We start from the raw sequence: 22,480 nt of genomic DNA, 5'->3' as shown, positions 1-22,480 counted from the left end.
CAAGAGATTCGTGCACTGGATACGCCCTTTTTTTTTATCACAAAAAAAGAACGAACATGAGTTTAATAGATTTTGACATTTTAATAATTTCATCATTTGATTTAGCAAAGATATTTTATTGAAGGTCACTTATTGGAGACAAAGTGGGTGTTTGGGAAGTGGGTTTTTTGACAGGTTTTTTTAGTTGTAAAATATTATTAGAGAAATTTTTTTTTGTGTGGGAAGATAGTAGGGTTTTTTTTGTGGTTAGATGTGATGTTTGTGAGAGAATAAGTGAAATGATTATGGGGTTTGATGTGATATTTTGTTTGAATTTGTTTTTTTTGGTTTTGTTACCAATTTATCTTTTAGTAAAAACAAAAAAAAAGCCCCAAAAAAATCCTTTCCAAACACCCCCAAAAAGTAAGAAAGGAGATCAGATTCGTGCTTCAGATTTGAAAGAAACGAAACAATTTTACAAACATCTTACGAGCATCTTAGGCGTTTGGTGTGGTGTGGCGTGGCATTTTATCATCCTAATTATTAACTAGATAGTTATTGGATAATTTCACCAAATAACTTGCGAACAAAAGAATTCTGGAAAGAAGAAGGTATAAAACCGAAGAAAACCACAAAGATATCCTAAGAGGTAAGTGAGTGTAGCAGAGTGACAGTCAGAGTGAGAGTGGGAAGATATATAATTCATACCTGCGTTCAATAATGTCTGTGTATGCTGGTGGCCGTTGATTGCGAAGAATGGTGAGGGTTGAGACTGATGAGGAAATGGAGTAGCGCTCAAGACAGGATAGCAGAATGGCCATGCTGTCTCCAAAGTTCTGTTTGGCAACTTAGGAAGGAAAAAAAAAAAAATATATATTTTTTGAACATTCAATCAATCAGTAGTCCTATATATTTTGTTGTTTTTTCAATTTTACTAATTCATCCACTCAAATCCTAATTATGTCCCTCTCTCACTCCCAGATCATCCCTAACCTCCCAATTTTAATTTTATCAAAAGAAGGGAATGACAACGATAGTAATCCAAAAGATAAGAGGTATGATTTGAATTACAATTTGTTTCCAAAAAAAATTATATTTTTTTTAATTAATTAATTAAATTATGTTGACTTACTTTAAAGGCCGGATAAAATAGAATAAATCCTATAAATTTGATATAATTATATTATGTTTTTTTTCTTTAAAAAAAATAATAATTAATTTATGAGGGAAAAATTCTAAAGTCTAGCCCAATTAGAAATTTGAGCCCAAAGGTATCTAGGCCCAAGCCTAATAAGATTCTAGAACAAGGGCGGCCGAAGCAAGTAAAGGACCTGATCTTCAGTATTCTAGAGGACTTCAAGATATGAGTTAAGAGAAAGATCAAGCCAATATCATAATTATCGTAGGATCAGTATAGATCCAACGGCCGAAGATCGTGGTAGGTTGACCATTTCTTGGACGATCTAGATTAATCTCTGACATGAGACAACAATATTCGATCTATCCTAATCTAATAGTCGTCAATCAATGCAACTTCTTTGGCGAATGGGCCACGATGGTCTGGCAGCAATGGAGTAAAAATGAGAAAATAAAATTCTTTAAAACAATAATTTTTCATTCTTATCAAACAATTTCATTGACCATGTTCTTATTACCAAAACAAAACAATTGTCGAATCTAATATCAAACACCTAAAAATATAAATTCTTTTATCAATTATTATTATTTTTATTATTAATTCAACCAAAAATGTAATGATACACCAGATTGGGATTTAGCCCTGAATGCTGGTTAACAGAAGACTCCCTGAAGCAACCTTTTGTCTCCTGTTATGTATTTTCATCTTAATTTTTTTTTCTAAAACTTATTTCGTAAAATATGCCCTCCTATTTGGTCCAGCAGGTCATAAAACAGAATGCCGTCATCGATATGGCATAGCTAAAGACTCGGATCCTCCACGTTAATTATTTATTTCGTATATTAATGGTGGTGGTTGTGACGGCAGAGTGATGGTGACAGTGGAAATAGTAGCACAATTGTGGAGAGATTAGTAAAAAAAAATTCAGTTCTCTCCAATTAAATTTTCCAACTAGAAGGTGCTATTGTACCTCTATGGGCTTACCACAAAGGTCGCATCGATAATTCGAACCGTTCAATATGTAAAAATTATCTAGTATTTCATCTGTACTAATTAAACTTGATTTCCGTTGACTCTGAATTTCTATTTTTGTTGATTTTCCTTTTTTGTTGTTCCAAAATCCCCGAAAAAATAAAAAAGAAAAAAAACAACAACAACAATCACCCACCCAAACAACTCTAGCTCTAGGATGTTGATTTTGTTTGCCACAGAGCTTTGGCTGCATGCTAGAATTCACGGATGCAAACTGAAAACCTCCTCGAGTGAACCCGCCAACAATAAAAAAAAAATATACATACACAGAAGCCAATCACAGAATACTTAGATCTCATCATAGGATTAAGGTAATTAAATATGTAGTTAATTAACTGGAAAACGAATCCAATATATACAAAATAAATAAAAAGGGTGAAAACTATAAAACTATGCATGATTGTACCCTGAGAGGGAAATTTATATGAAAAGTGGGTTGAGCTGGGTAATGGGCCGTTATGGACCACAATACGGAGGGCAGAGTAAAAAGGCCTTGAAGATTAGTCTGGTCCCAGAGCGTTGAAGTTAGTCCGGTTCCAGACGGCCCTAAAGTTAATCCGAACCCAGAGAACCTAGTGTTATCTCGGTCCGGGAGAGTACTACGGGTAGCTCGGTCGCCAGGATGCCACACACAGAGTTAGTCCGATCACAGTATAACGCAGCTAGCTCTATCGGACCTAGATAAAGGTTAGCACGGTCTAAGCAATACTAAGGTCAACGCTAGGAAAACCGTGGTAGGAGCAGTGAATGGAAGAACCGAGGTAGAGTTATCTCGGTCTAGTCTGCGGCTTAGCATAGCCATGTTTACCTCGGTCATGTTGGAGTCTGGCCATGGTAAAACCATCTCACTTGGTTTAAGCAGTGAGGGGGGTGCTGAAGGATAAGCATTATCTTTCAGGAGTATGAATCCTAGGAGGACTCTACATGGAGGAGTAAGAGTCCTATTAGGATTGTGCCACGCGGAGCCTATAAAAGCTCATAACATCACCTATGGAGAAGTAACACAACTTTGACTCCCGAATTCACAGAGCTTTTTGTCTGTTTGTCTATTTTGCTAACTTAGGCATCGGAGAGGTATCCAACACACACCCGCCGGCTAGCTCACGTTTGTGTTTTCAGGGAGTAAAGCGACGACGTAAGGAGGAGCGCAGACTTGGTCAACAGGATTATACGGGAAGAATATTTCGTGCCCGTACAATTGGCGCCGTCTGTGAAAATTTCAGACAAGAACAAAACCTCTTGATCAAGCTTTTCCTCTTTAAAATCAATGGCGCACAACGAAGATTTACCACAGTCCGCCATTGATGGACAAACACCAGAAGGAGGTGGGAAGCGCAAAGGTTTGCCTCATGTCCCTCCCATGGCGGACTTGGAGCCCCAACGACATAACCCCAGGAGGGATGCTAGGGGGAGGCGGAATAACAGCCCCCGTCACTCTCATTCACAAAGTCTTGACAGACAAAGGCGGAGGATTGATCCTCAAGTTTTGGAGGACCGTGTAAAGGAGCCGGACGAATTAATACGACGGATGGTGGTGGACATGGAGATTATGAAACGCCAGATGAAGGGAAAATGAGTGGCGACAGGAGAGGTGCACAAAAGCAAGACGCCCCCTCGCCGTTCAGAAGACCGTGGAAGGCATTCAACACTATCACAAGCAGAGAGTAGAAGCCTCAGGACAGGCGATACTCAATCCAGAACCTCCAGAACTCGTTACTCCAGGTCTGAGAGAACGAGATCATTGCGGTCTTACACTGAGGGAAGTACCTATCGACCCTCGCGCTCGCACCAGACATCATCCAGGCAGATGGAGTTGCCAAGATCATCCGATTTGCGGATCATGCTGGAAGAAAAGGCACGATGGAAGGAGGATACTAGGGCGTGCAACCCTCGCTGGGTATCTGCCCTTCAGCGGTTGGCTCCTCAGACGCATGGAAGCGTCGAGGTCGGAATGCCGTTACCACGCCCTGCCTACGAACCAACGGACAAAGCATTAGCAAGGCTGCAGACCTCGCCGTTCGTTTCGGCAATTGAAAACGCGCCCCTACCTTCAGGCTTCCTTCAGCCCAAATTCACTACGTACGAGGGGAAGACGGACCCCTACATACACCTAAGCCACTTCCGCCAGGTTATGGCGGTATATCGGCGAAACGAGGCTTTGATGTGCATCCTCTTCCCATCAAGCCTTGGTGACCTAGGCTTGACTTGGTTCGAAAAACTTCCAGAAGGCAGCATAGCCTCCTGGGCACAATTGGCGGAGGCGTTCGTCACAAGGTTCAGAACGAACACCAAAACCCCGGTGGAGATTGACCAGTTACTCTCCATCAACATAGACGAAAAGGAGACAATAAGATCCTACAATAGTCGCTACTGGGAGACATTCAACCAGATTGGGGATTGCCCCACCAATCTTGCCATTGCACAGTACAAAAGAGGCCTTCTAGTCGGGAACAGACTAAGGGACTCAATCACCATGACACCACCCCTCACCATGGAGGCCTTGATGGAAAGAGTGCATCAGCATATCAGGGTGGAAGAGGATAGCGCCCGTGCCAAAACAAAATCTGGCACGACCGCAATACCAGAGAAAAAGGCCTCAGCAAAGGTCAACGCGGTAGACCGTCCAAGTAGAAACGGACGCGGCAGGCGAGACAACGGAAAAGACCAGGACAAAAGATGGTTGAGATTCCGCACTGCCATAACCACAGTATTCAAGAAACTGATCTACCGGATTCTGAGCGAAATACGCGATGAGCCTTTCGTCAGATGGCCAGCTAAGCTAGGAGAAGCACAGAAAGACTACAACGAAAGATCGCGATGCACCTTCCACAAAGAAAAGGGGCACCACACTGAAAATTGCATGCCATTGAGACAGCATCTGGAGGAGTTGGTGGCAGTCGGTCACCTGGATAAATACATTGAAGGAGGGATGCAACCAGCCCCCCAGGACCACAATAACCCCAATGGAATGCCAATTGATGCCCCACCTCAAGGTGTGATCAATGTGATACATGGAGTATTCGAACCTGAGCGTGTATGCGAGCTCAGAGGGTCGATCAAGAAGGCTGAGCACTTAAGGGAGGTACTAAGTGCCCAACCTACCATCAAAAAGGGGAGAACAGAGGCCACGAACGTCATGTCTTTTTCAGACAAGGACTTGGAAAGAATATATTGCCCTCACAACGATGCACTGGTCGTCACCCTCCGCATCAAGGACTACGACGTCAAGCGAATTCTGATAGACCAAGGTAGCTCGTGTAAGATAATGTACTACGACACCTTCAAACAACTGAAATTGAAGGACAAAGACCTGGCACCAGCTGTATCCCCCTTGATCGGATTCAACTCAATGCCAGAATGGCCAGTCAGCAAAATTATCCTGCCAGTCAGGGTAGGAAGCGTGACAAAACAAGTGGAATTTTGGGTGTTGAAGGTCCCTTCCACTTACAACATAATCTTGGGAAGAACATGGCTCCATGCCATGAAATCAGTAGCATCATCCTACCATCAAGTAATGCGGTTCCCCAACGAAGCCGGAGTAATTGAAGAGGTCTTTGGAGATCAAATTATGTCCAAGCAATGCTTTGTCACGGTTAATGGCAGCCGCGCTGCGAAGGGATATGTTCACTCAGTGGAAGAACCCGAGAACAATGAACTATTCGCAAATGTCGGCAAAGTAGTTGATCAAAAAGCGGTGGAAGACTTGGTAGAGGTAAGAATAGATGAACAGAACCCGGATAAGTTCTTTTTGCTTGGTTCGTCGTTGTCCAGCACCGAGAGATTAGAGGTCTTAGAATTCTTAACCTTTAACATCGAAGTGTTCGCCTGGACACCCTACGACATGCCAGGCATTGATCTAAACTTCATCTGTCACCAACTCAATGTCCACCCATCCGCCAGACCAATCATTCAGCGCACTCGCAGATCGGTACTCCACCACGTCAAAATAGTGGCGGAAGAAGTGGGAAATCTACTAGAGGCAAGAGCTATCAGAGAGGTGTACTACCCTAGATGGATTTCCAACACAGTCGTGGTGCCAAAGAAGAATGGCAAATGGCGTGTCTGCGTCGACTATAAGACAGTCAACAAAGCATGCCCAAAGGACAGCTTCCCCCTACCACGGATAGATCAACTGGTAGACCTAACGGCGGGACACAACCGACTTAGCTTTCTTGATGCGTACAGAGGCTACCATCAGATCGCCATGCACGAACCAGACCAAGAGGTCACGTCCTTCACAACTCCAAGAGAACTGTATTGCTATAAGGTCATGCCCTTTGGCCTAAAGAACGTAGGGGCAACATTCCAGAGAATGCTCACCAAGATGTTTGAGCCGTTGTTAGGCAGAACAATGGAGGTTTACATCGACGGCATGGTAGTCAAGAGCAAGGATGAGAACGACCATCTAAGGGACCTAGGTGAGATGTTTCAGATTCTAAAGAGGCACAAGTTGCACCTTAATGCATCTAAGTGTGCGTTCGGTGTAGGATCTAGCAAATTCCTGGGCTTCCTAATGACCAACCGGGGTATAGAGGCAAACCCCTCCCAGATCAAAGCTATTCAGGATCTGGAGAGGCCTAACTCAGTAAGAAAAGTGTAGCATCTCACCAGCATGGCAGCTGCACTCAACCGCTTTATTAGCCGGTCGTCAGACAGACTACGACCATTTTTTCAAGCATTAAAAGCCAAGTTCGAGTGGGACGAAGAATGCGACCGCGCACTGGAAAACTTGAAAGAATACATGTCTTCTCCACCACTGTTTGTCACCCCAATACCTGGAGAAGAACTCTTCTTGTACCTGGCAGTCTCTCAGCACGCAATTAGCGCAGTGTTGGTCCGTGCAGAAGGAATCCAACATCTGCCCATCTATTATGTCAGCAAGACATTGCTGGGTGCCGAAACAAGGTATTTGCCACTAGAAAAACTGGCCTTAGCCTTAATGATGGCATCAAGGAAGTTGTCACACTACTTTCACGCCCACACCATAGTTGTCCTCACAGCTTTCCCATTAAAAGCTCTGTTTGAAAGGGCAAACTTTTCTGGGAGAATCTTGAAGTGGGCAATAGAGTTGGGACAATTCGACATCAAGTTCCAACCCAGAACCGTGATAAAGGCCCAAGCTTTGGCAGACTTTGTCGCAGAATTTATCCCAGGAAGTCATCATATCTGCCCAGTCGACCTGACTGACACAACCGAACTAGGGATAGAAGTTGACGCCGGAATAGCGCAACCCCTGGTGCAGGATACTCAGTCAGACCCCATGGCAGACCAGAGTAAAGACAGCAAGGAAGAAGCGAACCAAGCTACACCGAGCCAAGACTCACCAACAAATAAAGACTTGGTACAATCAGATAGCGAAGGACAAACAGTAAACATGGACCTTGAAGAAAACACCAGCAACATTCTTGACCCCACGACATCATCTGACCCCTCCACTTGCTGGAAGATGTTCGTTGGAGAGATGTGGAAGCTCTTCGTGGACGGAGCGTCCAACCGACATGGTGCAGGACTTGGCATAGTCCTCATCTCAACAGACGGCCTAGTTGTGGAGCAAGCAATCAACCTTGGCTTCCCAGCATCAAACAACGAAGCAGAGTATGAAGCACTTCTTGCAGGTCTCAAATCAGCATTCTACATGAAGGCCACCGAGCTAATGGTCTACAGCGACTCACAGCTGGTGGTAAACTAAATTTCTAGCGACTACGAAGCAAAGGATGACAGAATGGCTAAGTACCAAGAATTGGTCAGAACAGAGATTAAGAAATTTAAAGTAGTAACGATAGAACAGATTGGCAGGGAGAAAAATAGCAGAGCAGACGAACTAGCAGGCTTTGCGTGAATGGCAGATACATCCATCCCTCATCCACTACTAATTAGCTACCTACCAAAACCAAGCATTGAGGATCCCGAAGTAGAAGAGGTGTGTTGCGCCGAATTAGGCCCCTCATGGATGGATCCCATCATATTGTTCTTAAAAGACGGCGTCTTACCGGAAGAAAAGAAAGAAGCCAACAAAATTAGAGCAAAGTCGCAGCGATTTTGGCTCTCTCCATCTATGGAATTATACAAAAAATCATTCTCAGGACCTTATCTAAAGTGTGTTCACCCCAGCAAAGTGGAAGCATTCTTGTTTGAAATACACGAAGGGGTGTGCGGAAGCCACCAAAGAGGAAGATCGTTAGCTTACAGAGCCATTTCACAAGGATACTGGTGGCCATACATGCAGGCAGACTCGGAGAAGTATGTGAAGAAGTGCGAGAAATGTCAGAAGTTCGCACACCAAATACATCAGCCAGCCAGAGAACTCCTACCATTGACCAGCCCATGGCCCTTTGCAATGTGGGGCTTGGACATAGTAGGGCCACTTCCAACAGCACCCGGAAACAGGAAATTCTTTCTCGCAGCAACAGACTACTTCACAAAGTGGGTGGAAGCAGAAGCCTTGGCATCAATCAAGGAAAAAGACGTGAAGAAGTTCGTCTGGCAAAACATCATCACTCGGTTTGGCATACCAAAAGCCCTAATATCAGACAACGACACTCAATTTGATGGCAGAATCTTTAGAGGCTTTTGTGACGAATACAAGATAGAATTCTATAATTCTACACCGGCATATCCCTAAGCCAACGGCTAGGTGGAAGCATCAAACAAGGTCATCTTGGATGGACTGAAGAAAAGGTTAGAAAGAGCAAAAGGCAAATGGGCTGAGGAACTTCCTCATGTGTTATGGGCTTACCGCACCACACCTCGACGATCAACAGGAGAAACACCATTCTCCTTAGCCTACGGCATGGAAGCAGTAATCCCACTGGAAGTTGGCCTCCCTACAATTAGAAGCGAAAATTTTGATCCAGACTTGAATAGAGAAGCCATAGCATTGGAACTCGACCTCGCCGAAGAAAGAAGAGAAAAAACACTAGTTCACATCGCCTCATACCAACAAGAGTTATCCAGGAAATACAACAAGACGGTACATCCAAGACAATTCAAAATCGGAGATTGGGTACTGCGCAAAGTAATGGGAAATACCTTGGTCCCAGGAGATGGCAAATTAGGGCCTAATTGGAAAGGACCTTACAAAGTGGTCGGATTAGCTGGCAAAGGGGCATACCACTTAGAAGATAAGGACGGCAAAGCAATTCCCAGGCCATGGAACACTACCAATCTCAAACTATTTTATTTTTAGCTTTTCTTCAAAATACTTGTAATTTTCTCTTTTCCCCAATAAAACAAGTAGTTTTCTTTTCAGCATAAATGTTTTATTCTGTAAAAAGAGATTGTATTAGTGAGTTAGGGACATCAACAGCAAGGTTGACCGGAATAACCAACTATGTACCCTCCTAAGCCCAGGATAAGGATCCAGGCTGCAGGACGTTTGATCGGAATAACCAAACACTTTACTCTAGGTTGGCCGGAAAAACCAATCTAGAGGTTGGCTGGAAAAACCAACACCCCTCCTAAGCCCAGAATAAGGATCCAGGCCGCAGGACGTTTGGTCGGAATAACAAAACACTTTACTCTAGGTTGGCTGGAAAAACCAATCGAGAGGTTGGCTAGAAAAACCAACACCCCTCCTAAGCCCAGGATAAAGATCCAGGCTGTAGGACGTTTGGTCGGAATAACCAAACATTTTATTCTAAATTGGCAGGAATAACCAATTTAGAGGTTGGCTGGATTAAACCAACTCTTGGTACTCTTCAGCCGAAGTAAGGATATCGGCTAAAGAGTGGTTGGCTGGACTAAACCAACTCTTAGTGCTCCTTAACCGAAGTAAGGATATCGGCTAAAGAGTGGTTGGCTGGATTAAACCAACTCTTGGTACTCTTCAGCTGAAGTAAGGATATCGGCTAAAGAGTGGTTGGCTGGATTAAGTCAACTCTTAGTACTCTTTAGCCGAAGTAAGGATATCGGCTAAAGAGTGGTTGGCTGGACTAAACCAGCTCTTGGTACTCTTCAGCCGAAGTAAGGACATCGGCTAAAGAGTGGTTGGCTGGACTAAAACCAACTCTTGGTACTCTTCAGCCGAAGTAAGGACATCGGCTAAAGAGTGGTTGGCTAACCAACTTTTAGTATTCTTCAGCCGAGGTAGGGATCTCGGCTAAAGAATGATTGGCAGGTATACTTATAGTTGCAATGATTAAGACCGAGATAAAGTATCTCGGCAAGAGAATGTTGTACCTCATGCAAGACATCAGTTAGAAAGTAAAGGTATAAGCATAAAGATCAACCGAAATAAGAGTTTGAACAAAAAAGAAGTATTCATTCAAAGTTCACAAGTACAGAAGGATGTTACTTCAGCAGAGTTACAATTGTCCAAAAGCAGAAAAGAAGAGAAAATACAAAGTCAGTTAAACAGATCATCTATTTCGGCGTCTAGATCGGCGTCAAGATCAACTCTAAGACCGATTTCAGCTGGCAGCACAGTCCCGGTTGCGAGCATAGTGTCAGTAGGCAGCTTGTCAGTCAGGTCTTCCACCACTGGCTCCAGCCGAGCTGACTGATCGACAGGGTCATTGACGACCAAGGTATCGTTGGGCACGATTTCTTCTTCCTCATCTAATTCTTCAAGAAATTGTTGTTGAACGATCGCAGCATACTCCGCCATTGAGCCCGGTATGAAATATGGTGGAGGATTGTAGACCTCAGTCTCTGGTTGATGACCGAGCTGAGTCACGGCCGCCCTCCAACCGCACTTGAAGAAAAGGTCCTTCGCCGCTTCACATTGCTTAATATAAAGGGCTTCACCTTCCTTAAAACCGCGGGTCTCAGCACCCTCCAGCTTCTTCTTCATCTCCTCAATTTCGACTTTCTTCTTTCCTTCTAGTTTAACAAGTTCGCGCAAAAAATTGTCTTTGATCACGGCTGCAGCTTTTTGTTTTTCTGCATCAGCCGAGCTAACAAGACCGGCCAAATGACTGTTCTTGGATTTTAGCTTGGCTAGCTGCTTCCTAGCCTCTTCTAGCTTGGCATTTTTTTCAGTTACTTCGGCCATGGCTTGCCTTGTTGTTTTTCAGAGCTCCAACACACGCTTGTGGGCAATTTGACTCTTTTACATGGCCTGAAGGAGAATGGAAAGAAACTAATGACAAAACCGAGCAAAAAGTTGGAAAAATTAGAGAGACTAGAGGGGCTGCTTACCAGGATCATTGATTTCGTTGCCGACCGGATGGCCTTGAGCTCGGTCAAATGGTTGTAATGCTCCATATCAGGGGGCAGACATACACTCTTAGCCAGATTGAAGGCTAGCATATGGTCTTTGTCAGCCACCACTGAGTCAGTATCACGAATAGCGCGGTTTTGGAAAGATATTTTTGGAGCCCACTTGGAGGAGCTAGCCCGGTCAGAACGCTCCGGCTGAGTGATCGGTGGAGGGCTCGGTGGAAGAGTGGTTTCATCTTCATCAACAAGGCGTTGATCGGTTTGGGTAGTTTGGGCACACTTGCTGGGGCGAGATGAGGAGGGTTGTTGAGATGGAAGAGCCACCACGGTCTCTTGAGTCTGGGTGGTTGGTGGTACGTCGGCTGGGTGTGTTTCGGTTAGGAGGGCCCTCACTCTGTTCCTCTTCGCCATTTCTTCTTCAGCAGTAGTACGGACTAGGTTGATTTGTGGCAAGGTTGGGTCCGGTTCAGGAGAGGCCTCTAGCAAAAAATCTGTTACTCTGGCTTTTCGTCGGCTGCTATATCTATACGTCGGCTCAAAATTCAGTAGTTTGGCCCAACTTCTTTCAGGGTATTATAGTGCGGCGCGAAGTGTGTCTAGGTTAGGATAACTGTATAATGACTTAAGGTGGGCTGAATCTGCATAAAGAAGGCAACTGTTAGTTCGGTTCAGAAATAGGAGACCGAAATAAAGAGAAGCATGCAAAAGAGCCGAGGTAATTATACCGGGGGTTCCTTTTTTCCAGTTTATTCGGTCACCAGGGATCTGGGCTTGGTGGTCTTCAAAATTCCCAAATACCTAGAAATAATCATCATCATTCAAGTCTTTGTCCGGTGTATCCTTTATTATTTTCTCTCGGCGGCGACGTATTCTTAGATAATAGACCCAGCCATCTGCTTTTGATCTTATGGAGTATTGGTGGAACAGTTCGGCTAAGCCGAGGTTAATGCCAGCCCGGCGGTTTAGCTCGGCTATGCCATTTATTATACGGTATGAGTTGGTGGAAAGTTGGGTAGGGCATATCCTAGTTTGCCTAAGGAATTCACAAAGTAAAGGCTGTACAGGGAATCTTAGTCCGGTTTCTATTATGGACAAAAGGGTAAAGGGTACAAAGCCACGGTTTCCCCATGATATGATATCTTGTTTGGCTAAGGTGAGATGGACATCATCAGGGATATTATACTCCATTCGGAATTCGGCCAAGCCACCAGGTGTGTCTACTAAGAACCTATATTTACCCATTCTCTTTTAAGTTATGAATAAATTAAGCTTGTGATAGCTCGGTCGGAGAAAGGTGCTGAGTAGCTCGGTTGAGCGCTCAAAGGAGTGCCTAGGCAACCTAAAGTTTGCAAATTGAAAAAACAAAGGTGTTAAGCAGACTGTTGGACCGTGCTAAAAAGAAATAAAGGCAAGATATATCAAATCTTAGCTCGGTTATGTGAAATGCTATGTGTCTTAGCCCGTTTTGTGCAAAGGTTAGTGTTAGCCCGGTTGAACCTCTAGGGGCAGCGCTCTTAGTTCGGTTTTAACTACGAAGGCTGGGTTAGCCCCAAGTTATAGCTTGGCCGTGGTTGCGACTAATAGACGCACTATTACGCAGACTTAGTGTGGTTGGCTAGCTCGGTTGAGTTAAAACAAAAGGTGGTTTGACTTGTTGAAACTATTGTTATAACGTGAAGTGTTAGTTCGGTTGAATGGCCTGGCTAGAGTGACATCAACTAAAAATGACTTTTTAGTTCGGTTATACAGTGATTTTGGATCAAAATCAGTGTTTCAGTTTATTCGTGAAAAGCCAGAGGTTCAATTACATGAAAGAAAGGTATGTGTTTTGAAAAAACACACAAAATACATGTATTGTAAAAGCAAATGCGAAAACAACAAAAACAAGGCAGATTTGAGTAAACTTACCAGGTCAAGAGGAAGAAATCAGAGATGGAAGCAACGGCAATGAAGAACACGAACTCAGCAAGTTCAGGGTTGAAGAAGCTCAGGAACGAGAGAGAGAGAGAAGAGGAAATGAATAGTGTGGTGAGTGATTCAAAAAACAAAGAGTTTTGTTTTGATGCAAGGACCAGAGGCGGGAACTGTTCAAAATTCACGGAGTACGAAGACGGCGTGACAGCTGCATTGGGCCAATCAGAGGGGGCCACGTGTCATAGGAATGAGAAGCAATTCAGTTGCTGTGCTTGAAGAGACATTTTGTCCGGACGGCTACAGCCCGGAATGAGTTTAGCTCGGTTGGAAAGGCTAAAAGAGTTTTAGCTCGACTGGAAAAGCTTAAAAGCTTAGCTCAGTAGTAAGATTAAAGTTTTTAGCTCGGCTCGTAGAACAAGGTAATCCCTATCATGCTGCGCAGATGGAATAAAGGGGCAATTGAGAGGGAAATTTATATGAAAAGTGGGCCGAGCTGGGTAATGGGCCGTTATGGACCACAATACGGAGGGCAGAGTAAAAAGGCCTTGAAGATTAGTCCGGTCCCAGAGCGTTGAAGTTAGTCCAGTTCCAGACGGCCCTAAAGTTAATCTGGACCCAGAGAACCTAGTGTTATCTCGGTCCGGGAGAGTACTACGGGTAGCTCGGTCACCAGGATGACAGAGTTAGTCCGGTCACGGTATAGCGCAGCTAGCTCTATCGGACCTAGCTAAAGGTTAGCACAGTCTAAGCAATACTAAGGTCAACGCTGGGAAAATCGTGGTAGGAGCAGTGAATGGAAGAACCGAGGTATAGTTATCTCGGTCTAGTCTGCGGCTTAGCATAGCCATGCTTACCTCGGTCATGTTGGAGTCTGGCCATGGTAAAACCATCTCACTTGGTTTAAGCAGTGAGGGGGGTGCTGAAGGATAAGCATTATCTTTCAGGAGTATGAATCCTAGGAGGACTCTACATGGAGGAGTAAGAGTCCTATTAGGATTGTGCCACGCAGAACCTATAAAAGCTCATAACATCACCTATGGAGAGGTAACACAACTTTGACTCCTGAATTCACAGAGCTTTTTGTCTGTTTGTCTATTTTGCTGACTTAGGCATCGGAGAGGTATCCGGCACACACCCGCCGGCTAGCTCACGTTTGTGTTTTCAGGGAGTAAAACGACGACGTAAGGAGGAGCGTAGACTTGATCAACAGGATTATACGGGAAGAATATTTCGTGCCCGTACATACCCAAAAAAATGCCCACAATTAATCAGCATAACAAAATTGAGCGTGTGCAAAGCGGACATCACTTTCAATAATTCCCTATCTTTGTGTTCATAACTATCATCGACGAATTCTACCAACAGGTTCCATGGATCTTTTGGGGAGCGGCCACCTAAAAAAGACAAGGCACGAGGAACACAATCAGAATGAAGCAAAATTTGTTAGCGTAAAGCAATAAAACCACCACATGGAAGAGACATCAAACCTCAGAATTTTTTTATTTTTTATAGAATATTGCAAAAATAATTCACGCTTATCTGATAAATCACTGGAATTCATCCCAAATATAATAAAGAACAGACCAATTTTTTTGACAAAATATATCATAAAAACCACATGAATTCACACCCCTTATAAAGATTGGTATAAATATATCTAGACATTAACCAGAATGCATACAAGATATTTACCTGTTAAATTTGTCTGCGCTAGTCTCATCAACAACCATGGTTAGATTCAAAACGGCGTCACTTCTTTCTCTTATCATAACCACCTTCACAGATTTGCCGACCTTGTCCCATATTATTCCATAGAACTAATACCAACAAGAGAAAGATTAAACTGACATATATGATTTTGCAAGTGGCAAATGATTTAGAGACGGAAAAAAAGAGATTCATATTGAATAACCAATATAGTTACTGAGTCACTAGGCCATGTAGGCATCCGTAAACGCCATTCAGCCACGTAATAGGGTATTAGAATCCTCTACAATAATCATTCTCGCAATGGTAGTTTAAGTAGGTGGCTTAAACCCAAAACACAATCAACGGTGGTAAGTAGATGGTCAAGTCCAAAATACAATTATCCTAATAATGATATATTATTTTAGAAATCCTATTCCCCTAATGAGACCCACAATCAGTGACGAAACCAAGAATTCAACATAAAGGAGGGCATATTAATCACCGTATTGAAATTTTTTTTTTCCATAATAAGCAACAGCTAGATATTATTAAACTTGAACATTTAAATTTAAAATTTTAATTGTTAATGAGTAGGATACAACATTTAACTTGCTGCTTCCATGTTTTCACCTGTTGGAGTTAGAATAGTTCACCGTATGCTCTCTAGTCATTATGTCTTAACATTTTGAACCATAGCAAAGCATTCAAAATCCCAAAGTAGGCATGTTTCACAAGGACAACAAATTATTATTACGTGTATATGCTAGTTGCTAATAGTAACGATAATGACAACAATTATGATGATGAAGATATAGTCATGCTAATTTTAACATTCCAAACGAGGAGAAGATTATACTTTTTAAAAATCAATGAACTCGCATCTAACACCATTCTACACCTCCACAAAAGCACGAGAAAAAGGAAAACAAAACACAGTAACAAATTATCCTTTTCTCCCTCTTTTTTGATGGGGACACTTCTATATATTGAAGTATTACAAAGAAGCTTGATATGCTATTTTAGGAATGAAAATAGTGCCTCCCTAATAACAACAATGATAAGTGTGATATACCTTCAAAATACTCCGAACAAAATTTTCGCTGCATCGAACAATGACATCACCTTGGCATATTCCAGCATGTTCAGCAGGGGACTCTTTTATAACCTAGTTGACAGTTTGGAAGATTATGCAGTGGCATATGCAATTAGTAGAAATATCTCAATTAACAGAGACATCACATGCATGCATGCATCCATCCATATACATACAAACACATGTACACACACACTTGGCAATTAATTCTTTTTTTTATTATTATTAGAGGTTGTCAATGCTATACAAAAGAAAACCTCTACTCCAAAACTTAAACAAAATCCAAAAATTAGTTCAAGAACAGATCAACTGATCCATAATACCAATTATACAAAATAGAAAGGGGAAAATGGCACTTTCAAAACTGGCATCACATTGCCCTCAAAATTCCTCTATTCCGTTCGCTCCAAATCAGCCACAATATTGCCAAAGGAACCAGCTCGCCATGCATTCCTTTTTCCTTATATTAACTCGAACTCCTTCCCAAGACCACCGAAGCTCCTCGACCACATGTTCTGGACTGTGTGGACTTTTAATATTAAGGGTGGTTATGGACTCTTGCGACCTTGAGTCTAGGGCTTTAGAATGTTGTTCATAATATATTTTTGTTGAATTGATCCAGGCCACGCATCATTATATTTTGGCTACGCCTATTGTATTGGTTTGAGTATCAACAACGCTCATTCGTGCCATTTTTCTACCCCAAACTTTACAAGCCTGTGCATTAAAAATTTGCATTTCTAGGCAAATTCTCAAATGGGTGGTTGCTGAGCACCTATTTGAAAAAAGGTTGAGTTGGTTTTACCATTTTCTCAAATATTTCTTCATTGCATGTTTCCCAAGGCTTGGACCGTGACAGCTATGGCTCATACTGCATGTTAAATGATGTGGATGAAGTCATTGTTGCAAGAGATAGGGTTTGTATTTTTGACAAACTAGCAAAAATCTTGCAATAACCAAGGGGCAATTTTTATCTCTGCCATTACAATGTTTCATGAAAGGATCAATTAGTTAGATATATGGTGATGAGGAAACAAATTGCCACATCTTACGTTTAAGTCAAAAGATCAATTGAGTGCTGCATTTACAAGGTAGCAGGAAGGGGGATTTCAATGAGTTTTGGTATGATTTATATCTACACCCTCAGCTTAAGGGCGAGTGCTTAGATTCTGTTACAAGGACTCAAGTACAGGCATCGGGTGGGTTCAGATATTTGTCTCTGTAAAATTCATCTAATTCTATATTAACAAACTAAAATATAACATTTTACCTACAAAATGGAAGTAATAACTGCTACTAGTTGACGTTAGCGTAAAGGTAATGGAGAGCCTATCAAACATCTTGCCTTACATATCCCTAAGGAGTTATGTAGTTTGTTTCTATCCTTTCTAAGAAGACAATGGGATATTCCGAGGGCAATGTTTAATATATTGATGACTTGGGATGGTGTGAGGGGAAGGGCAGATGTATGATAGTTCCACTATGCCTTTTGTGGAAGGTGTACGAGGAATGATGCAGTCGAGCTTTTGATAGCATAATACAATCTTTGAAAGAGATTAAGATGAAGTTATAAAATGTCCTTTTCTTAGTTTTTGGCTCAATGAACGGAATAGTTTGAAGGCTTTTCTCTCTCATCTTGCTCTTTCGCTCCAATCTGCCTTCGCTTTCTCTCTGTTACCAAGCTGGAATTCAGATCTGTAAGTTTTCCTTCCATTTCGCACCTATATAGATGCATATGTTTTTTATGAACTCAGATCTATTTGAATGAAATCGAATATGTTCGAATTCATATCTGTTTGATTTTGTTTCGCAGTGGGTGATCAATTTATAGTTTCACATCTCAAGCCCTTTCTCTAAGTCTCTCTTTTGAAGCTAATTTGATGCTAGCTTTTACTCCTTCAGATTAGTATTGATGATTGTAAGCTACTTTGAATGATATTAATTTTGTGCAATATTATAAACCCTGAATGATATTAATTCTATATATTATTTAACTGCGTAGCTATTAGAACTTTCTTTTATCCTTTGGGAACATTTTCAAAATTGGTATCCATTGCTACAAGCAAGTGCATGTGTGAGTAAATCTAGATATTGTTCCTATCAATTAGTGTTTCTTCAAATAAATGGAAACAAATAATGTAAATCCTATGCACTGCTGCTTTTTCCCCATTCTTCATCATATTATAGTTTCATGTTTTATATTCTTATTCTAGCTTATAATGTTGCAACTTGTAATATTGCTCAGAAGCTTGCAATCAACTCTAATTTGCTTTAGGCGATTGGAAGAGTAAAACCATATTGAGATTCAATTCACTTAGACTATTTAAAATAGTTCCTAATTTGAGCATTCTTCTAACATCACAGTAGAAGTGAAGGCAAGTACCCTAGTTCGAACTATTAGAGTTATATTTTTCAAGACACGGGCCATCCTTCTTGTCCTCTAGTTTGATGAACCTTATGTAGCTGTGTTTGGAAGGTCAAATCCATCTTAGGATGCGAAAATCCACTTAGGATGTGTTTGAAATGTCAAATCCATCTTTTTATTCACATTTCTCTTTCCAATTTTTCCCAATATAAATCTTACCCAAATCAAAGATCCAAACACAACCTTACTGTATGATGGTGCAATATGAGTAGTTTTTCTTTCTAGCAAGGGTGTTCACCAAACCGTGAAACCCGACCCACCAAACCAGGCCGTCCAACCCGATGAGCATATGGACGGTTTCGAAACACCCTCCGGTCAGCTATAGTTTGATAAAATGTAATTTTTCGGGTATTGGTTCGGTTAACGGGTTTAGATATTTGGGACCCGTTGAAACCGAACCAACCAAATATATATCTTGAAAAAATGTTACCTTTCCTCCTATCAAGTTTTTATTGGTCTTCGGGATTGCACGTTATCTGCGCGGTACCCGTATCGTGATATCTGAAAAACTCTCAAACACGTTTCTCTTTTATCTAAACATTAGTCTCAAAACTCTCAACCACTTCATCTTTTTTCCAAGCATTGTATCTATCCTTTTCTTATTCTTTCTATTCTTTTCAGCAGATTTCTTTTTTTTTCCACGTATCTCTCTTTATTGTTCCCTCATTCTCTCTCTTCTTTCTCACCTACTGTTAACCACTTTCTCTTTCTCCCATGTATGTGTTTTCCTCATTCGCTCTCTTCTTCTCTCTCACTATTCTATTAGAGATTCAACTGTAACCCTAAACTCTAGTCTAAAAACCTTACTGTCTCACGATATGAACATCCAAAGGGAAAGCCCCGTTCCTTTTCACGGTCGACGACCTTCAAGCTTCATTAATGCCAGATTTATGAATTTTTAAAGTTGATGGTGACGATGTTGGGAATACGCATCAATTGATTGATCTTGAAGCTTCAGGAACAATGATAGTAAAAATGCAGATGGTTGGATGTAGTAGTGACGCCGATTGATCTAGGTTTCGTTTTAATTTTTCGATTGATCTAGATCTATTGATCCTTAAGTTTAGTTTTTGTTTAGTGTTTTTTTTTTTAAGTTTATTTTTTTTTTTTGGTATACCAGAAATCGTATTTATATGGAAGTGTTTTTTATTCTTCTTTTGGTCATTGAATCTGTTGAATCTCATGAATCTGCAATTTCTTTTCCTAATTTTTTGATATTTGACTTTTGTAATTTCAAAACCGTCCGAATCCGACCACCAAACAGAAGAAGATGGACAGATGGTTTTGAATTAACATGTGGTCGGAAACGATTAAACATGTTTCCAAACCGAACAGTCTCAGTCGAGTAGCGGGTTTGAGTCAAACCCGACTCGACTCGACTCGACTCATGAACACCCCTACTTTCTAGGGCTCGCTCATTTTGGGGAAAAAAGAAAGATTAGGGGCTTACATAGTCAAACAGATGGATTTATGGTTAGATCACTCAATTTAGGAAGCAAAATGGATGTGGCCTAGATTTTAATTTCGTAACGGTTTGCTTACGCATGAACAGCTTTCCACTAAACAAGCATATCACATAGGGTGAAACTGATCAGTTTCTTCTGAACTCTTGGTAATAATTTCTAGAAATTTTGACACAAAGTTGCATATTTTTCTATGCTTATCTTATAGGAGTCCCTGGAGGTTTTGAAGTATATGTGACAAACTTAGAGAAAAGGCTCTTGTAGTAATTGTAGAGGCTTGTAATTGCAAGTTGTGGCAAGAAATTGTGGAAAGAAGTAATTTTTTTTTCCTTTCTATTTTTCGTTTAATGTTTTGTTACTACTAGTTGGGATTGGGAGCTTTTTAAACAAAACGTATAAAATGGGGGAATCTGTGACGCTTTTGTTTCAGTTTTTTGTGGTTCTTCCAAAATTGAGGTTGGTGTCAGTTCATAGTTCATGTTTTGGTGATTTCTACTATTACAAGTAGCACATTGGCAAATGATGTGCTTGTGCTACCTTAAATTAAATCCAATGCAAAAGTTAGGATTGATCTTCATGATCAACCAAAATTTATCTTCATTCATATATCTCTCTAAAATTTTGTCTCCGTTGATGTTTGTTCTTTAAAAGCTAATTGTGTGGCTTCCTAAGTGTAGCTTGGCCTCATATGTGTAGGAAATCTGGGTGTGACCATATGATGTACTCATTTCTTCTGTTAATCTTGCAATCATATAATTTACTAGTTTGTTTAATTAATCTTGAAGGATTTTTTTTAATTAAAAAAAAAAAAAAACCTTGCATGCAGACAGTGAAGTAAGATCATCTTCTCATAGTAATGAGCAATTGAGGTTCTGATGGGTTAATTATGAACTACTCATTTTTTAGTTTTTTTGTAATTTTTCATATTTCTTTTTCATTAATTTGGCTCACGGTACCATATGTTTGCTTCCTTTATAGTATATGTACAAATGTACAGAAAAAATGACTCTTTGGTATACCTTTTATACTTAATTTAGCATTCTAGTACATAAGTACACTGTGTTGAAACAAGAGATGTAAACAGCATATGGTCCAGAATAATATATTTTGCAGTTATCTTGACAACAATAACCTCAATATTCTTGATATGCAGTCAAAATTATTGTAGTTTTCATAAAGTTATTCAACATCCAGAAAGAAGATATTGCCCCAACGAACTGGGATCTATCTAAAACAAGGTGTGGCGGAGAACATACCTTTTCAACAAGAACACCTTTGACAATATTGGGGAACTTTTGGATAATTCTTTCCAACTTGTCTACACTTGCCGTATAAAGATTATTCATTTCCATTCCAAGCCAAGGTTGACAGAGATTCCTATGCCATGATACAAACCATTAGACCCTCTAAGACAGCTTTAAAATGATTCCTATTAGTTTTTTTAATCTACTAATTCACAAAGATCTAACAAACTTCCAAGCTATAGAACACCTAGTAACACATGTACTATGCAAAGTATAGAACATGTCGAAGACACGGTTACCCTGGCTCACCTCCACAGAGACAGAATGTGACATAAGGGAGGCCACGAGTTTAAAAAGTTAGCAATAACAAAAAATAATAATAAATGTCAAAATGCACATATGAAAGTCTTTGAAAGTATAGCGCACACAACATAAATGTAAATCGAAATATAAGTATATTTATAATTACAAGGGGCATCCCTGTAGTAAAAATGAGACCTACTACAGAATATGAGGAATGGTAGACTAAGTAACACCTCCCATATAAAAGAGTGGGGCCCATGGGGAGAAAATAGTTTATCAAGCAAACTTACTAGTAGCTGCCTACACGATTTTCTTCAATCAAGTGTTTGATGGTATGTTGAGAACGGGGTGTAAAAATGTAATGAAGACTTCAAATCAATGACCATGCCTTTATAGGCTTAATTCTTTGTAATCATATCCTACTTTGCCATATTTATTATGCTACTTTACTTTCCAAAACACTAATTCACGAACAAAGTAACCTTAGGATTTCTGCAGTAAATAAAACTAATTATTCAAAAAAAATTACGATTTAAGAGTTTGAAAAGTGACCTTCAACTTTTGTTGGAGAAAGGGATAAGCAGTTGTTAATCATCCATGGAGAGCATTCCTTTTTTATAGGGAAGTCGAGCTGTTAAGATCAACTTAAGGGGGGCACGTGGCCTAATCCCTTTGGTGTGACTACTAGAAATCTCCTATCCTGAGATCTCTGTTTTGGTATCTCCTATCTCCCATACACTCTTTATGCAAAAACAATGGAGGTTCCTTACCTCAGTGTGTCAGACATATTAGATGTCTCGGTCAACGTCTCTCTCTCTAAGGCTGGTCAAGGGAGGAGCACCACAATGCAATCCTGACAATCCATTGACTCTAGCCTCCAAGCCACTATCCTCCAATGATTATGTGCTGATATTCTTTGCTCTGCTCCCAACCTGGTAACTTGTAGAGTAAGTCTTAGGCTGGATGATGGAAGGTGCACTGAGCGATCTCCTTGGAGAAATCGAGTGGATCATTAAACAATTAGAGACCAGCTTATAGTGA

The 22,480-nt window shown here is 41.1% G+C and overlaps 1 protein-coding gene across 1 annotated transcript; it reads right to left on the bottom strand.

The window, feature by feature from the left end:
• Positions 1-14,468: 14,468 nt before the first annotated feature.
• On the bottom strand, positions 14,469-21,854 carry LOC145790855 (putative protease Do-like 14). The gene is made up of 4 exons (XM_082869770.1): positions 21,149-21,854; positions 15,984-16,076; positions 14,915-15,039; positions 14,469-14,616 (listed from the first exon to the last, which is right to left on the bottom strand). The coding sequence occupies exons 1-4, from the start codon at positions 21,242-21,244 to the stop codon at positions 14,565-14,567; spliced, it is 366 nt and encodes a 121-aa protein (XP_082725896.1). The 5' UTR covers positions 21,245-21,854; the 3' UTR covers positions 14,469-14,564.
• Positions 21,855-22,480: the final 626 nt, after the last annotated feature.

Source organism: Camellia sinensis, chromosome 5, assembly GCF_055761805.1.
Source record: "Camellia sinensis isolate YWXY chromosome 5, ASM5576180v1, whole genome shotgun sequence".
Classification (NCBI taxonomy): domain Eukaryota; kingdom Viridiplantae; phylum Streptophyta; class Magnoliopsida; order Ericales; family Theaceae; genus Camellia; species Camellia sinensis.
Note: the sequence above shows the minus strand (reverse complement) of the source record. Positions and strands in the feature narration are given on the sequence as shown.

What these genes read in the sequence shown, in the direction of transcription:
- LOC145790855 (XM_082869770.1), bottom strand. Translation starts at nt 21,244, where the DNA reads ATGGAAATGAATAATCTTTATACGGCAAGTGTAGACAAGTTGGAAAGA. An exon ending in AAGGTGTTCTTGTTGAAAAG is followed by an intron (nt 16,077 to 21,148) that starts GTATGTTCTCCG and finishes ACTGTCAACTAG; the next exon opens with GTTATAAAAGAGTCCCCTGC. An exon ending in TTGTTCGGAGTATTTTGAAG is followed by an intron (nt 15,040 to 15,983) that starts GTATATCACACT and finishes TGTTGGTATTAG; the next exon opens with TTCTATGGAATAATATGGGA.